Source organism: Nannospalax galili, unplaced genomic scaffold (assembly GCF_000622305.1).
Source record: "Nannospalax galili isolate Female #2095 unplaced genomic scaffold, S.galili_v1.0 scaffold285, whole genome shotgun sequence".
Taxonomy (NCBI): Eukaryota; Metazoa; Chordata; class Mammalia; order Rodentia; family Spalacidae; genus Nannospalax; species Nannospalax galili.
Window position 1 is genome coordinate 2342608 of NW_008355157.1, and position 17004 is coordinate 2359611.

A 17004-nucleotide genomic window follows, 5' to 3' on the forward strand; every position below is an offset into this window, starting at 1 on the left:
CTGTTCTGTCTTTTGATTTTATATTGGAGTGGGCAAATTGCTTTTGTCTTCAGGAGTTCCCACAGAGTCCCAGTCAGATGAGGATCAGATGCTCTCAGGCTTTCTCCTAAGGTCTGGATCCCTCCAGGAAAGATTTTGGCCTCATTAATTTGTGGGTTGGACTGGCCTAGGAGCAGGGCCCAGGAAACATGCTGGTCTAGGGCAGCTGGCGGCCGTCCCACCCAGAGATGCAATGGGAGATGGAGGCGGGAAAAGGCCCCTTTGTCTCCTGGGGGACTACGCTGAGGAACTATGTTGCCCTGGATGTAAAGGAACAGGAAGAGGAAAGGTCATCCCCAGTATCCAGGAAAGAGGCTGGGGGTTGTGAAGCCCAGGGAAGCAGAGGGAGGTCAGGGAGGGACCAGGCCCAGAGGGCTCCTGGGGTCCCCAGAAGGGGCTGGGTTGGTCTGGATTCAAAGGATCATGAAGCAGTTGTGGTTCCCCAGGTGTCTGGGGCACCAAGACAAAGAATGGGACAGGACCCAGGCTAGGAGGAGATATGGGTGGGGGAGATAGCAGGGTGAATGAGGCTGGGAGAGTCAAGGTGCTGAGGGCCCTATCGACTTACCCCCGAGAGAGGCCTGCTGGCCAAAGAGAGGACTGCGGGTCATGCAGGCCCAGGGAAGCAGAATAAAGCATTTTAATGTCCAACACCCTGATGGGGTTGCTGAAAAAGGACATTTATTGAGTAAAATGCCTTTGATATCAATATATATATATATTTTAACATTCCTTGAAAAGCATACAAATGTAGAAAATAAATTTATTTCTAATCAAGTAGTTTGTGGCAAATCTGGATTCTTCCCTTTGCCTTTATAGTAGTTCTATAGCAAGGATATTTTTCTAAAATATCATATAGAACTGGAATTCTAACATTAATTGAATTGACACTTTTTGTTGTAAATTAGCACTTTCAGGCATATATCTCAGAAAAATTGGCATCAGACTTCAAGTTGGCATCAAAATATCTTGTTTTTTATTAAATTAGCTTTCTCAGTATTATATGATGCTACAGAGAAAAATCTCAGTGTTTAAATCTTTCTAAAGTTAGGCAACTTGATAATTTTTCTTTTGAAATCTTAGCTGTCAAAATACCAACTCAAATTTTAGTATCCTTGGCTCCTCATCCTCCCTGTTATTGCCCTGTTGAACAACTGTATTGGTTCTAGGGGTATTCTTTATCTACTGCTCACCAGTCATACACTTGAATTTATAGAGTAATTCTATATTGTCTATTATGTTTTCTATGGACTAACATTTTTTATGTTAATTTTCTTTAATCCTATTTTGTTTCTAAATTTAAGGTTTTTGTGGTGGTTAGGTTTTTCATTGTGTGGGAAAATGAACTTAGGGAGGAAGAATTCATTTTGGCTCATGACTTCTATCTAGGGGTCTTGACTCTATTGACTGAGTCATATGGAGGCAGATTATCATATTGGCAGGAAAATGTTGCAGACCATATTGAACTCATGACAGAAATTAGAGAAAAGGGGAAATGTCCAAAAATTGAGTATAACTTTTAAAGGCATGTCCTCACTTGAGTACTTCCTCCAACTAGGCCCTACATGTTAACATTTTACCACCTCCCAAAATAGTAGTGTCTGCTAGGAACCAGATGTTCAATACATGAACCTGTGTGGCACATTTTATATTCAAACTGTGACAGGTATATCTTCCATTATTCTTTTTTCTTCATCTTATACTTAAACCAAAATGTTCCTCAAATAACACAGTATAGTTGTTTTGTTCACACTTTTTTCTTTTTTCTTTCCTTTTTATGAAATGACTTTTCTTCACCTTTCCATGTTCCTTACCTACCAAATGTGTCCTGCTGTGATGACATTTCCATGGAGGCTTTCAATCACTTTATCATCTGTTAAAACTTATATCTCTTATAACACTCATCCCCCCGCTCTTCCTTTAGCGCTACATACCTGCTACTACTCCTAGCATTTTAAATTTTTTATTTTGAAATTTTAAGGAATATGCAAAGTAAGTACAATGACATATTATGATGAACCATCATGTACTCATTACTTAATTGTTTTTTTTTTTTTTTCCTGAGCTAAAGATCAAACCCAGGGCTCTGTACCTGCTAGGCAAGCACTCTATCTCTGAGCCATATTTCCTGCTCCATTATGACATTCTTATCTAATTTTTACCTTCCTCTGTTTGTTACTTACCACTCATTGTGTTTAATTCTAGGGATAGAATTTATATATATTAAAATTCACAGATATTAGCGAACATTTTTTATAATTAACATACCTGATAATCAGTTTAATAATATTCATAGAGTGTTTCATAACTTCAGTAAATTTCTGTTTTTCCCTTCTAACCAGTCTTTCTACCTTTAGGTAAGCAATGTTTAGTATTTTTTCCTTAGATAAGCACTCTGCAATATTTTGTTCTTATACTTGTCTTTCCTCTAATTCTTTCCATATAATTGGAACTCTACTTTTTGTATAAAAGTGATTCAGCATGATTTTCTAAATTTTATTACTTGGTTTTGCTTGGAATACTAATAATTCATTCTGTTTTGTTGCTGAATACTGTTTCAGTGTTTGAATGACTTTTTCATAATTTATTTTTCCATTTGGCTAACAGACATTGAAGTTATTTTCAGTTTTAAGCTATTATTAGTAAATCTGCTGTGGATACTTGTGAGTTCAGGGAATTCTTCACAGTAGTTACGTTCTGTAAAATCACCATGAAGACTGAATTACTGGATACTAAACTGTTGCTTCCAGGGTATATGTAAGAATTAGGTTCTTGTTGGCCTGTAGTTACAATATTGTCAACCAGTCAACATACTGCTTTCTCTTTTATGTGTTTCGGTTTGATATCTTATTTAATCGGTATTATTGATTCATTAACATTGAACTCACAACTGATAACTAACTGTTACACTATTACTTGTGCCTGAATGTTGCTTATCTAAAACATGAGTTTCTTTTATAGTACCTTGTAGCTTTATAGCACTTGGAAATGCTAGACTCACCTTGAGCTCTATGCCATTCTGAACAGCACAGTTGCCAACTATAAACTTGTTAATAGCAATATATAATTAATTCATGTTTGTATTTGGCAAACTAGTATTTTGGAGAGTCTTGTTTTGTACACAAATTTTGGAGCAAGATTGCCTAGGTTATTCAAAGCTTAGATCTCCCACTTAAAATTTTTGAGAGCTTCAATTTTTAATATTCTTATTATTCTTAGTCCTTTAAGCTTTTGGTACTATTCATTAATTCCTTTTTTCCTATGCTGAGGTTTGAATTCCAGGACCTAGTTCATGTTGGGTAAGCGCTCTACCTCTGAGGTACATTACGTAGCCCCTACTTTTGTTAAAATTCATGATAGTACTCAAACCAGTGATGCTTACTCATGCAGCAGATGGTAATTAACCTACCAAACCACAACTGACAAAGTGTAGAGAATAAGAGACTTCAGAGTGCTTATCCCTGGGTTGGACTCCTATATCAAATCTCTACCACCCAGGGTTCAGGGACCATTGCAGAAGGGTTGGAAAAACTGTAAGAACCAGGGGTGGTGGATGACCACAATGAAACAGTTTTTCAGGCACCTGGGAAGTTGCTCATACAATCTTTCAGCAATGGTGACAGGATATAAAAGACCCATGAAAGTGCAAACCAGAGAGAAACCCAGCATAAACTTGGGGAAATGGGTAAGAAGCCCCAGCCCTAGCTGAGAAACTATTGGCAACCAATGACAACTGGTAGAGGGAGAGTTGGTTTTCTTTAATGGAATGTCATTAATTGGGTTGACCAGGCTTCAGTGGATAGACTCAATCGATATCCAGGGACATTTGGAGATACAAATTTGACTTGATAGGCCTTATCATATGTGACAGAATGTATGAAATCTGGTGAAGGAGCTATGGAGGGGGTGCAGATAGGCCAGGGGGGGGTCTAAATATGGTAAAAAAGACATTGTTTAAATTTTTTAAATTCAATAAAAATAAATTTTATAAATTCATAATAGTTTATTCATTCATAATTTTAAGTTGAAATTATTATACCAAAAATATCTGTTGACTAGATTATATAGCTTTAGTATGTTGATGTGTGTGCAGATTGTAAATTCTTGATCTTATTTTTACATTTTTAGGGTAAATTTCACTTGATCATGATGTATTTATCCTTTTATATACTGCCTTATTCATATGTTTTTAGTTTTTTGAGATAGGGTCTCCCTGTAGCCCCAGCCAGCCTGGAACTCACTACATAGGCCAGACTGGCCTTGATTTCACAGATCTCCTGCCTCTGACTCCTGAGTACTGAGATTAAAGGCATATGTTACCATGCCTAGTTTCATTATGTTTTAAAATGGATTTTTATATCTATACTTTAGTAAATTTTAATTTGAATCCATATTTTTTTCATGTAACGTTTTGTTATTTTGGTAGCAGGATTATGCGTGCTTCCACATAATTTGGTAGCAGGATTATGCATGCTTCCAGCTAAACAGTTGTTTGAATTTATCATTATGGGGCTAGGGCTCAGTGGTTGAATGAGTCCTACATTCAGGAGGACCTGAGTTGAGTTTCCAGCATCCACATCCAATGACGCACAACCACCTATAACTCCAGCTGCTTCTTCTGTTGTCTACAGACACTTGCACTCACATACGCACCTGCTTCACCCCCACATATACATAAATTTAAAAAAAAATCATTGGGGCTGGAGAGATGACTCAGCAGGGCTGAAAACTGGCTGTTCTTGCAGAAGGCCCAGGTTCTAATCCCAGCACCCACATGGTGGCTAACAACTGTCCTTAACTCCAGTTCCAGGGGATCCAACAACCTCTTCTGTCCTCTGTGGGCATTGCACAACATGAGTGCACTTGCATACGTGCACACAATACACACATACACATAAAATAAAGCAAAAAAAGACTATGCACTGGAGAGTATATGGAGATTGGTTTACAAATATTTTCTATTGGTCCTCAGAAAAATGTCTGTCAATTCCTGCCTTAGACATTCTCAAGGAGTTAAGTATGTTATATTCTTCTATAATTTGGGTTATGGATAATAACCTCACTTAAGTAAGAGTAGCAGATTACAGGCACACTGTTGTACAGCACCACAAGCTACAGAGACAAATGAGACCTACCACTAGGGAGGTCTAGACCACTCATATTGGTGGTTGGGGCCTGTTTTCTGGTGAGGTTGACTTAAAATCAAGCTACTAATCAACCCTATACTGCCATGGTTATCACCGTGAACACCTGACTCCAAATTAACATATCTACTATCATAGAATTGGCCAAAATTAAAGGGCTATAGTTCTTAGGCAGAAGCTACTATGACCTACTGATTTTGTTATCCCAGAGGGTGTGTGTGTGTGTGTATGTGTGTGTGTGTGTGTGTTTCATTTTCTTCCTCACAAGAACCTTTAACATTGTCTTGGATCTACCATTGATGCTTTAGCCTCCTCAAATATTAGATCAAAAAATGTTTTGAGCCTTAATCTCTCATCTCCTTTTGGTATATATAACTTGGTAAATATGACTGTTCTCAGAAAGGGATTATCTCTGTTTTATTGCTTCCATACTAATTAACAATCTAATTACATAAACCTATTTTGAAAATTTGGGATGTAAGAGTTATTCTTTGCTGTCAACCTGAATTCACTGAGGGAGGAAAATTCACCCTGAATATACGCAGTATCATCTCATGGGCTGCTTCCTAGAAAGAATAAAGGGGAAAAATGAAAAAGCCACTGAGTGCCAGTCTTATCCTTCCCTCGATTCCTGGCCTCAATGACATGGACTCCTCTTTTCTGCTATGCTCTCCCATCATGATAGACTGGCACCTCTGAAACTCTTGAGTCAAAATAATATCTCTTTTAAGTTGTTTCAGTCAGATACTGTGTCATAGTAAAATAAAGTAACTACCACATAGGATTTTAGTGACCGTTTCTATATACAATGTTTCTCCTAATAGATGCTTCAGGTCAGGTGGATGCTATAGCCTCTGTGTTACAACTTAGTCTCCAAAGGGAAAGAGTTTTCTTATGAGTGTGTATTTTGTGGATAGGGATCTAGAGATTCAAATCATGATGGTAGTTGGCAGTTGGTCTTTAAATAGTCATAAAATAATTCCAGTTTCTTAACCCATTTCTGATGATTTTCTCTTGTCATTGCTGTTCCATTAAGGATAAAAGCAGAAGGTCATATACCTTATAGAAAACCCGAAGACTGTCACATCCCTAGATTAATGTAGTTTCTTCCTGTGTGCAAAGTATGCACCTATACATACAGACAAATATCCCAGTCACCACTCATCAAAGAAGCTTATTTTACCCCAGTCGGAGTCTATTACCAAGTACCACAACTGGTCACACACAGACATTGTCTATGAATTGTCCAGGCCTAAGCGACACATCTATAATGCAACCTCTACACCTAAGGCACATGGAACATAGAACGGGGATAATGAAGATGGCACTAATGAATCTTTCAGTTCTCATTAATGAAGATCCCTCATGCAACAGAGGGCCAGGAACACAAAAGGTCACAAATGGCCAAAACGTACAGATTAAGAGCCTGCAGATTGCTGGTCCTTGGACAGGACTCCTGTATTAAACTTCACCCACCCAGGGCTCAGGGACCATCACTGAAGAGGGGGCAGTAAGATTGTAAGAGCCAGAGGAGATGCATGACCATATGGAAACAGAGTCCTACAAGGTCCTGGGACCTTGCTTGTATGATTCTATGGCAATGTTGAACAAGTCCCATGCAAACTCGGGCAGATAAAAACCCAGCATAGAACTGGGAAAATGAACAGCAGACCCCAATCTTGGCTGAAGAAACATTGGCAACTGATTACTGCTAGGTGAAGAAGAGCTGATCTTCCTAAAATAAGAGACTCTAGATAGGCTGACTAGACCTCAGTGGATGGACTTGCACTGGGAAATGTCTGGGGACACTGACTTGACACATTGGACCTTAACACAGATGAAAGAGTATATAGGTTCCAGAGGGGGGCTATGGGAGGGTACCGGTGGGGATGGGTATAAAGATGATTAAGATTGTTTGAAATATTCTGTATAAAACACACAAAAATTCAATAACTATGAAACAAAAAAAGAATAAAATTCTCCAAGCTGTAAAAGTAGCTCTTGTTGTCTTTCATGTTTTTGATTTTTTAATTATTGATTTTTTTATTTTTTGATCTTTTTGAGAAAGAGTCTCCCTGTAGCCCCAGTTGTCTTGGAACTCACTATGTAGACCAGGCTGGCCTTGAACTCACAGAGATCCGCCTGCAAGGTGTAAGCCACCACGCCCGGCTGATTTTTTATTATTTTAATTTTATTTTTTTTATTTTTTATCTTATGTGTATGCATGTATTGGGCCATCTCTCCAGCCCCATGTTTTTTATTTCTTTTAAAACCAGTGAATTTTTAAAAAACATAATATTTTTAGTAATTTTTGAAAATTTCATACATAAATGCTGAATTTATTTATTATTTATTTATTTATTTGTTTATTTAGTGTGTGTGTGTGTGTTTGTGTACATACAAATATGCTGTGACGCACATGTGGAGGTCAGAGGGTAACTTACAGGAGTCAGTTCTTTCCTTCCATAATGTATATCTCAGGTATCGAATTCAGGTTGCGTTTACTCACTAAGATACCTCCCTGGCCCAAAGCAATATTTTTAAAAAATATTTAATTTTTAAATTTTATGTTTTATGAGTGCATTGCCTGCATGTGTGCATGCAATGCCTGTGGAGGTCAGAAGAAGGCACCAGATTCCCCTGAAACTGGAGTTGCAGACAGTTCTTAGCTGCCTTTTGGTTGCTGGGAATTGAACAGTCAGTTCTCTTAACCACTGGGCCATCTCTCCAGCCCCTAAACCAATGATTTTTGTTGTTGTTTATGTAGCATGTTCCTTTTTAGGGGGGCAGGGTCTCTAGTACCACAGGCTAGCTTCAAACTGGTGATCCTCCTGCCTCCACCTCCCTAGTGTTGACATTACAGGTATGCACCATTATGTCCACTACCATGTTCTTGGTGTTTAGCATTGGAGTTACATTCTGTTGGGTCTCTTGCAGTGACAAAAGTTTTCAGGGAATGCTTTTCAAAAAAATTAACAAAAATCCTCCACTAATTATTAAGCTAACTTCAAAATATCACTTCAAAAAATTAAGTTTGGGGGTGAGGAGATGGTTCAAAAATGAAGAGTCGTTGCTGCTCTTGTGACTGACCCAAATTAGGTTCCCAGCACCCATATCAGGTAGTGCACAACTGCCTGTATCTCCAACTTCAGAGAGGCTGGCCCTTCTCTTCTGGCCTCCTTTGGAACCTACACTAATGTGCGTGCGCGTGCACGTGCGCGCGCGCACACACACACACACACACACAGAGATACACACATGTGCACATAATTATAAATAAAGTAAAACTTTTTAAATGAGTTCAAATGGAGATCCTGGCATTGGTGGACAGTACAGCTACCAGAAGACATAGGCTATTAAATAAAAATTGCAGTGTAAATTATGGGAAAGCTCTCTAAGAGTTATCAGGGAAACCTCAGAGGTCTTTAAAACAACACAGGCTATCACTATTGTCCTTGATTACCCACCTACACTGTAGGACCCTATTGCTGAAGACACCACACACTGGCTGCATGACCTAGAGAAGTCAATCTCAAAGCAACTGGGAAATTTCTTCCCTCCCTGCTGGCTAGGTTTCGTAGTTCTGGAAGTTGCTATGCAGACTGCTGGGGGGTGGAGGGGGGGAAGATATTAATGGTCTTACCCAGCACTAGAGCCTACGTGCTACAATACTGACCTACCAGACAAGAAGTACACTCTAGTGCAATGATAGCATAACTGTAACAGGGGTAACTAGCCACTTTTCTGATTTGATTTGAGCGTTCATGCCTGGTTCCATAATCCTGGTCAAAAGCCCATGACTAAGGGAGGTCATGGGGCCTAGAATATGCTATTATTTTACTAAATGTCATATCAAATTGACTTCTAAATATTTATGCTTATACCCATAGACCTGGGCCGCTCTCAACCTTGGTCAAAGGAACTTCTTTTTGGGGTGGATAGCAGTCAGTGCAGAGATGCATAACTGATTAAAATGCTGAGAAGACGGACTGGAGAGATGGGATATTTTACATAGAATGTTCTTTGTAGGAATAGGGAAACATACCAGCATATATTTTATTTTAAACAGTATTATCCTAATGATATACAGAATCACCATTCAATAAAAGAAATAATAGGTAAATTAATAGATCGTGAATCACTTACCTATAGTATTGCTGATGATTAACTTTAATTGTCAGTCTGACACAACCTAGAATCATCTGGAATGAGAGTCTTACTGAGAGATTATCTGGACTATCTACATGGGTTTATTCAATGTGAGAAGACCCAGCCCACTGTGGATGGCACAATTCTCTAGTCAGGAGGTCTTGAACCATATAAGATTGGAGAAATTAAGCTGAGTCCAAGCAAGTAATCATGTATGCATTCATTTGCTCTTTGCTCTTTTCATAATAGTAATTGGTCTTTTTGAGACAGGGTCTCTCTGTAGCCCCAGCTGACCTGGAACTCACCATGCAGACCAGGCTGGCCTCGAAATCACAGAGATCCGCCTGCCTCTGCTGGAATTAAAGGTGTGCGCCATCACGCCCAGCTCTCTCTTTGCTCTTGACTGAGACTATGACTGTGACTCGCTACTTCAAGCTCCTGCCTCTCTGACTTTCTTGCTACGATGAACTATAACCTGGAAGTGTGAGCTAAAATAAACCCTTTCTTTTCTAAGTTTTTTTTTTTTTGTGTCAGGGTATTTTATCACAGCAACTGAAATAAAACTCTAGAGCATCATTCACCATACTGTCATCAGAGGTAACATTTATTTTGAATTTGGTGTTTTCCATTCCCATTATTCGTTACACTTTTGTACTTTCACTTAGAATTAATTTGTTCCTTTTTTTTCCTTTTAAATTATATTTAAGGGGCTAAAGAGATGGCTCAGTGGTTAAGAGTACTGGTTGGTCTTGCAGAAGACATGGGTTTAAATGTGAACACCCACACCGCAACTAACAACTGTCTGTAACTCCAGTTCCAGGTGATCAGATAGCCTCTTTTGTCCTCCATGGGCATTGGAGGTGCACTTACATACATTCAGGCATTACATGCATACACATAAAATAAAAGTAATAAATAAAATATTTTAAAAATTATTTTCAAATAGTTTCACAGTGAAACATGTTTCTATCAACATTGTTTCTGAGACTTATCCATGTTGATAGATCTAACTTCATCTTAACTGCCAACAAGTATTTCATTGCATTAATATTTATTTTTTGATTTTTTTTTTTCTTTTGGAGACAGGTTTTACTATATAGCTTAGGCTGGCCTGGAACTTGCTGTACGCATAACTTCAGGTGGCCCTAAATTCCAACTCACTTCCCTCCTCCTTCCAAGTGCTGGAATTACAATTATATGCCACTACAGCCTGCCTTCAGAATATTTAATGATTCTATTATTAGTTGATCGTGAATTTTCACTTTTGTAAACATCTTTTCAAAGACTCATGTATATATAAAATATTCCTTGGGAATATATTTATGTACTGAATTGCTGGCATATAAACTTTTTGTTTATCAGTTTTATTATCATTGTAAAATTGTGCTCCAAAGGAGTTTTACCACTTTATATCCTCAACAGTGCATTGAAGTTTCACTAAGACTTGAAGTACTGCCAATCTGATATGTGTCATTTGTATATTAATTTGCAAATTTATATATAATTTTTTACATGAAGAAATTAAGCTCAAGTTCTTTGTGTTATCTTTTTCTATGTTCTCTGTTGGTGATGTGCTTCTAATTATTAGGATTATTATTATTTTTTGTTTGTAGTTTTATTATAGAATCTCTTATGTCTTAAGTTATACCTCCTCATGTTAAAGAGCTCATTAGGTTAAGTTTATTTTGTACTGAGAAACTAAATAAAAATTGAATGCTTTTCTGATTTTCCCCCCTTCTTAAACATCCTTTTTTTTCCTAGAAGAAAGATTGGAGTCTGGTATCTAGTTGATAATAGAACAAAGCAGCGAGAAAGTAAATAATCAGAGATTTAGATTGTAGAAATTCAGTTATTAATATTTATTGATTTTGAATCAGTAAAGCAAATATCAACATTTTGAAAAATCTCACCATTTGATTTTATTATTTGTGTAGGATAGTTATATTTTATCTTCTATGTCCTATTTTTAAGTAATTTGAAATACTTTTCTCTGCTTTACTATCTGATTCATTTAATCAATTCCTAAGAAAATTATGTAATATTTACCTGTGTTGATTTCTTCCTGGATACTGTGACATCAGCATATTATTTTAAACATATCAGGAGAGTTCAATTTTAATTAGGATATAAGATGAAAGCCTCCTTTGCTTCTAGGGGAAAGATAGTTCTGGTAGAATTTTGGACCTAGATGAAAGTATAAGAAATGAATAAGATTTGATGCATTATTTGTGTAAGGTATTCTAAAAAGGCTAAAATGTTTTCTTTTTACCTAGTAATGTCTCTCTTTTTGATCTTTAGTAATTATCTAAATGACAGATATTCTCAGAAATCAAAACTATCTGCAGACTGAAGTTACCTAAGAAGATATTACCATTTTGCTAATTTAGTTGATACTTTGATTTCCATTGATCTCTAATATTTAAAACAAAAATGACAGGGGTGGTGGCATAGTTTATTTCCTTAATTTTAGGTGTTGACGGGATCAGGCATTTGCCCTAATGTGTAAATTAATCTAGTAGAAGTAAGGACTTTATTTATACATAAAGTGTGTGTGTGTGTGTGTGTGTGTGTGTGTGAACTACAGGTGTGTCATTTGAAATTTTTGCTTTATTATTAACTATTTATATTTATTCCTAAATTTAGCTGGCAAAAAATAAATACTGATATTTAGAAAAGAAATATAAACAGCAAATTTCATCTCAAGCTTTCTTTTGACCAGTACTACTTAGAGTAAAATATGAACAAAAATTAATTTTCTTTTCTTTCCCCCTTTTTGTTTAGTGAGTGATAGCTGCTTCAGGAATCTTGCAGAAGACCGCAGTGGGATAAATCTTAAAGATCTTGTCCAAGATCCTTCTTTGTGAGTATTTGGTTTCTGCTACTAAGTATAATTCTTTTCTAATAGTTTCTATTACATTTAGTGAAGTCTGATTTAGTTTCTTGTAGGAATGGAAGAAGCTTTTGAATGGATAATGTCATCATGAAAGATTGACTTACACGGCTCTAGTAGCTGGTGATATCACTATGGTAGTAGATTGTGGGCAGGGGAGATGATTACTAATTGATTTTCTTGGGGAGATTAGAGTAAATTTGTTCACATCAATTTTAAGTTTCTTTGAATATATTAGTCTTTAAATTAGAAATATAAATATATGAAAAAATTATATGTAGTTGAATGTATTTTGTCTGTCTAATAATGTTCCATATTAGAAACATGCATGACACAGGAGGTTAAGGGTTTTGTAAACTCAGTGTATCTTTTTATTTCTTATTTTTTGGTTTATTGAGACATTTTATATTTTATATTTACTGACAAATTAATAAATTATCTTTCATGCCTGTTATAGTTTTTCAGCAAGATCACTTTTTATCTTTAAGAAAAAGTCAAAGTCACTTAAGTGAGGAGCAGAGCAAAGATAATTAAGTGCCGTCAGATGTATTCATTAACAATATATAATGCATGCAATAATATATGTTAAGATAGAAAATCAGTCTTCCAGATCACATGTAATCGACCCTTCACAAGTTTCACTAATAAACCATTAAGACTTTTATGCGGAATAAAACACAGAATGTCTTGAAACAGAAGATTATTGACTCATTACTAATTGACCAGTATTTAAAAACTAATATACCAAGGAGTGCAGAAAATGTACTTCATAAGGAGTTTCCAAACTCAGTCTCACTTCTTCCCTTTTATCCATCTCTCTTCCTTGATTAAAAGGCTTGTCAATATTTTTCTCAAGGATACTTGTTTTTATGAAATTGACAGTTGTCCTTTCAATCTTATAAAATCTATCCCAGAATATAATTATTTTCTGCAGAGAAATATACTAAGTAAATAAATATTCAATAAAATTTATTTGCATCATGCTTTATCTCTCTTATGGATATAGCAGGAAACTTTGTGATTTCTTCAAAAGATTTCATACATTTAAATAAAATATTCTATATGTGTTTAGTGGTATATAATAATGAAAAATACGATGAAAAGATTTTATTTATATAAAATAATTACACTTGAATTACTAATGGTAATAATGAATTTTAGTATCTAAGAGAATTTAGTACCTCTTTCCATAGTGTAAAATAATATTCATCATTCAACCTACCACTAAGTTCTAAACTTTATTTTAGTACTCTAAGCAAAAGTGACTACTTCAGTAAATGAAAGAAAAATTCTGATTCGCAGTTTTGAAACAGCCAGGTATTAATTTACCATCATTCTCTTTTAATTGGTATTAGCCTCTGAATATTGGCATTCATCTGCTTTGTGAGACTGTTAGAATTCAGGTAGAAATAATTTATTTTTGTTCTTGTCCCCTTGGATATGTAAAAACTTTTTCTTTACTAAAAATTGTAAATGGGCATGGCTGTACATACTTTTAATCCCTGTACTCAGGAGTCAGAGGCAGGAAGACGTCTGTGTGAGGCCAGCTTGGTCTATATAGCAAGTTCCAGGCCAGTTAGAGTAACATAGTAAGAACCTGTCTCAAAAAAGAAGTTAGACTAGGGAGCTGGGGTGATAGCTCATTGGATAAAATAGCTTGTTGAGCAAGTATGATAACTTGAGTTTAGATAGCCATCAACGATGTAAAAAAAACCGGGCATGGCCATATGTACCTATAGCCTCAGCTCTGGGCAGGTTGGAGATTAGAGGATCACTGAGAACGCTGACCAGTCAACTTAGATGAAAATCTGCGAATTTCAGCTTCAGTGATAGACCATGTCTCAGGGGAATAAAGCAGAGAGTAATAGAGCAGGCTACTGGAAGTCCTCTTCTGGGAGAGCCTGTGCACACATATGCACACATACATGCTTGCATCACACCATCACTAAACTCACCCCACTCCACTTCCCAAAAAGAATGATTAGAATATTTCATGAATGCCTGGCATTCATATTTTAGAGGTAATATTTGTTCGTTAGAACCCTCTTTAGGGAAGGAATCGCCAGTGTAGAAAAAAATCCTTTTGGTTGTTTTTTTGTGCACCTCCCCTTATTGCTCCCCACCCAATTTAATGTATTCTCTCTATATAATAAGGCCTATGCAGTCTAATTTTTTTCCTAAATGTCCTTCAGTGTGGCTCCATCCACTGTAATTCAGTTGTAATTTTCACCTAAGAAATGATTCATGTGCAGGCATTTTTTTAAAAAGTTTCTTTTTCTGTCCCTGTTTGTTACCATAAATCCCAACTACTTTTCATTGATCATATACTGTGATTTTGTGTGAAGGTGACATATTTTGTGTTCCAAAATTAACCAGATTGTATAGGGAAATAAACTTTTGATCTTTTTCTCTCCACAATACTCTGTTGAAAAAAAAAATCATTGTCATTTGATGAGGACTCCAGATTTCTGTAACAGTTATTGAAATTTCTTACATGCAGTTTTAACAAGAAAGAAATTATTTTAAAATATGTATGTTGAATTGATGTTTTTATGTTAATGTGCATTGCAGGTTTGTATTTTTATTTACCTTCCTGAACTGCTGATACTGACAGGAGTTGATGTTAAATAAGGATTAAGCACTTCAAATATCAATACTGTTAGAAAGGAAGACAGAATAATAGAGGAGAAAAGTGGACTGAGAAAAACCCAGGCTTCTCTGCATTGTAACACTCAAGAGTATCTTAATCACATAAGTGAGCAGATAGAGAGTTTCCATAGTCAAAGTAGAGAAATAAAACCAAATCTAGTATATATACAAAGTGAGGTATGAACCAAAAGTAAATAAGAGCTGAGAGGGCCTAAATTTAATATGATAGGTACTCTGTGATTTATCAGGACTATAAAATATGTATCCAAAGATTTTATCCATTGCAGTAAAGCAAATTACTCAACTGGAATGACTTGGGTGAGCTATTGTTTGAATGTGATCAAGGAGGAATGCCAAGGCAGAAAAGGAAAATGAGAAAGTTATATATCTTACAAGATTATTTTGTCTTGTTACTAACTTTAGATCTTTGTAATAATGGAAGCAAAATACGACATGTGGCAAGGTTGAGATGAAGGGCTATCTAATGATCTCTTTTTCCTGGGTATTTTTGTCTACCTCAATCTTTTGGGTGTTAAATGTAAAACCAAGTAGAAGAATTCAGCGCTCATTTTAGCTGATTAATATGTCTGTTTGAATTACCACTTTATATGCATACTAAATTTCTAAATAAACAAGTAAAACTTTTAATAGCTTGTGTATGGTTATGGATATTTTAAGGTTGTATCCTATGCTCTATGTATAGTTTGTCAATTTGTATTGTGATATAAGACCTTTTTCAGTTTTGATGTCTTCAAGTTGAGCTTGATGTTATCACTGTATTAGAAATAACATCAAGATACACATGCATTTCATCTCTATAGGAAGTTATTCTTCACATGATGCAATTTAACCTTTTTCACTTTTGGTTGAGAAATGCTTATTATTTAAGTTATAAAACCACACTGTTTCCTTTGGAAAGAGCTGTGATATGAAAAAGATACTTTATATAAAGCACTTTATATTAAGCTATGATCAGTTGTGTTCTTTAAAAATTTTTTTTAATGTGTATGATCCAAAGCCTGCATGTATGTAAATACAGCATGTGCATGCAGTGCCTACATAGGCCAGAAGAGGGCATCAGTCAGATCCTGTGGAACTGGAGTTAAAGATATTTGTTAGCCATTATTTGGGTACTGGGAACTAAACCCTGGTCCTCTACAAGAGCAGAAGGTGCTCTTAACCGTTGATTTATTGCTTCAGCCCTTCAGTTATGTTCTTTATAGATTTAATTCTCAGTACTTTCAAAACCATTATAGCTATAGGCTATGAATGAGACAAACTATATCACCAACTTTAGGTTTTAGAATTCTTATTGCTATTTCTAACTAGCAAAATTATTTGAACCCAGACTCAATTATAAACTTTAAAAGCTTTTTAAGGGTCTAAAAAGAAAACATTAATTTAAAAGATGTATAGAAATGTGTTGGTATTACTCATCCTGTTTTCGATTGAGTGTTGGGGGTATGGCTTTTTGAGTATTGAGTGAGTATAGGGTATGACTCATTTAATTTATAAAAGCTTTCAAAATTTTATGAATACCTTAGTCATGCATTTTGTAAGGCTGAAAAAAGTGCTTAATTGATAGAACTAGCAATTTATGAATGTTAGAAATATAATTCATAATATGTTGTTAGTAACATTCTGTATAGTTAAATAGGAAAACTTTTTCTTGTACATATATATCAGATTTTTATGTATTCTTCCATCAGTGGGCTCTTGAATAGCTTCCATGTTTTTGCTTTTGTGATTAATGTTCCAATGAACTAAGTGTACAAAATACCTCAGTTGGATACATATTCAGGAGTGGAATTGCTGCATTATATTGTTATTCTAATTTTTTAACGATTTGAGACTCCATAGCAGGTGTACTATTTTACATTTCTACTAGCAGAATAAGAGGGTTCCAGTTTATCCACATCTTTGCCAATGCTTACTATGATTTTGTGTTTGATAGTAGTCATCCTAATTGGTGTGAAGCGATTACCCAGCATCCTAAGACATTTTCCTGGTTTGTTTATTTGTTTGCTTATTAATTATTTTGATTTTTTCTGGTTTTGTCAAATGTTTTATTGAGTGTAGACATCTGGAGTACTGTAAAACATGCATTATCTGTAGATTCAAAAAGGAACAAGC

At 35.7% G+C, this 17004-nt stretch overlaps 1 protein-coding gene across 3 annotated transcripts in view; it reads left to right on the plus strand.

Annotated features, from left to right (window-relative positions):
* Gphn (gephyrin) overlaps window positions 1-17004 on the plus strand; it is a 578173-nt gene that overhangs the window by 112353 nt on the left and 448816 nt on the right. For all 3 annotated transcript variants that reach the window (XM_008852141.3, XM_008852142.2, XM_008852140.2), the window contains exon 2: window positions 12114-12192. In XM_008852141.3, coding sequence (XP_008850363.1) covers window positions 12114-12192 — 79 coding nt within the window. The remainder of the gene's footprint in view (window positions 1-12113; window positions 12193-17004) is intronic.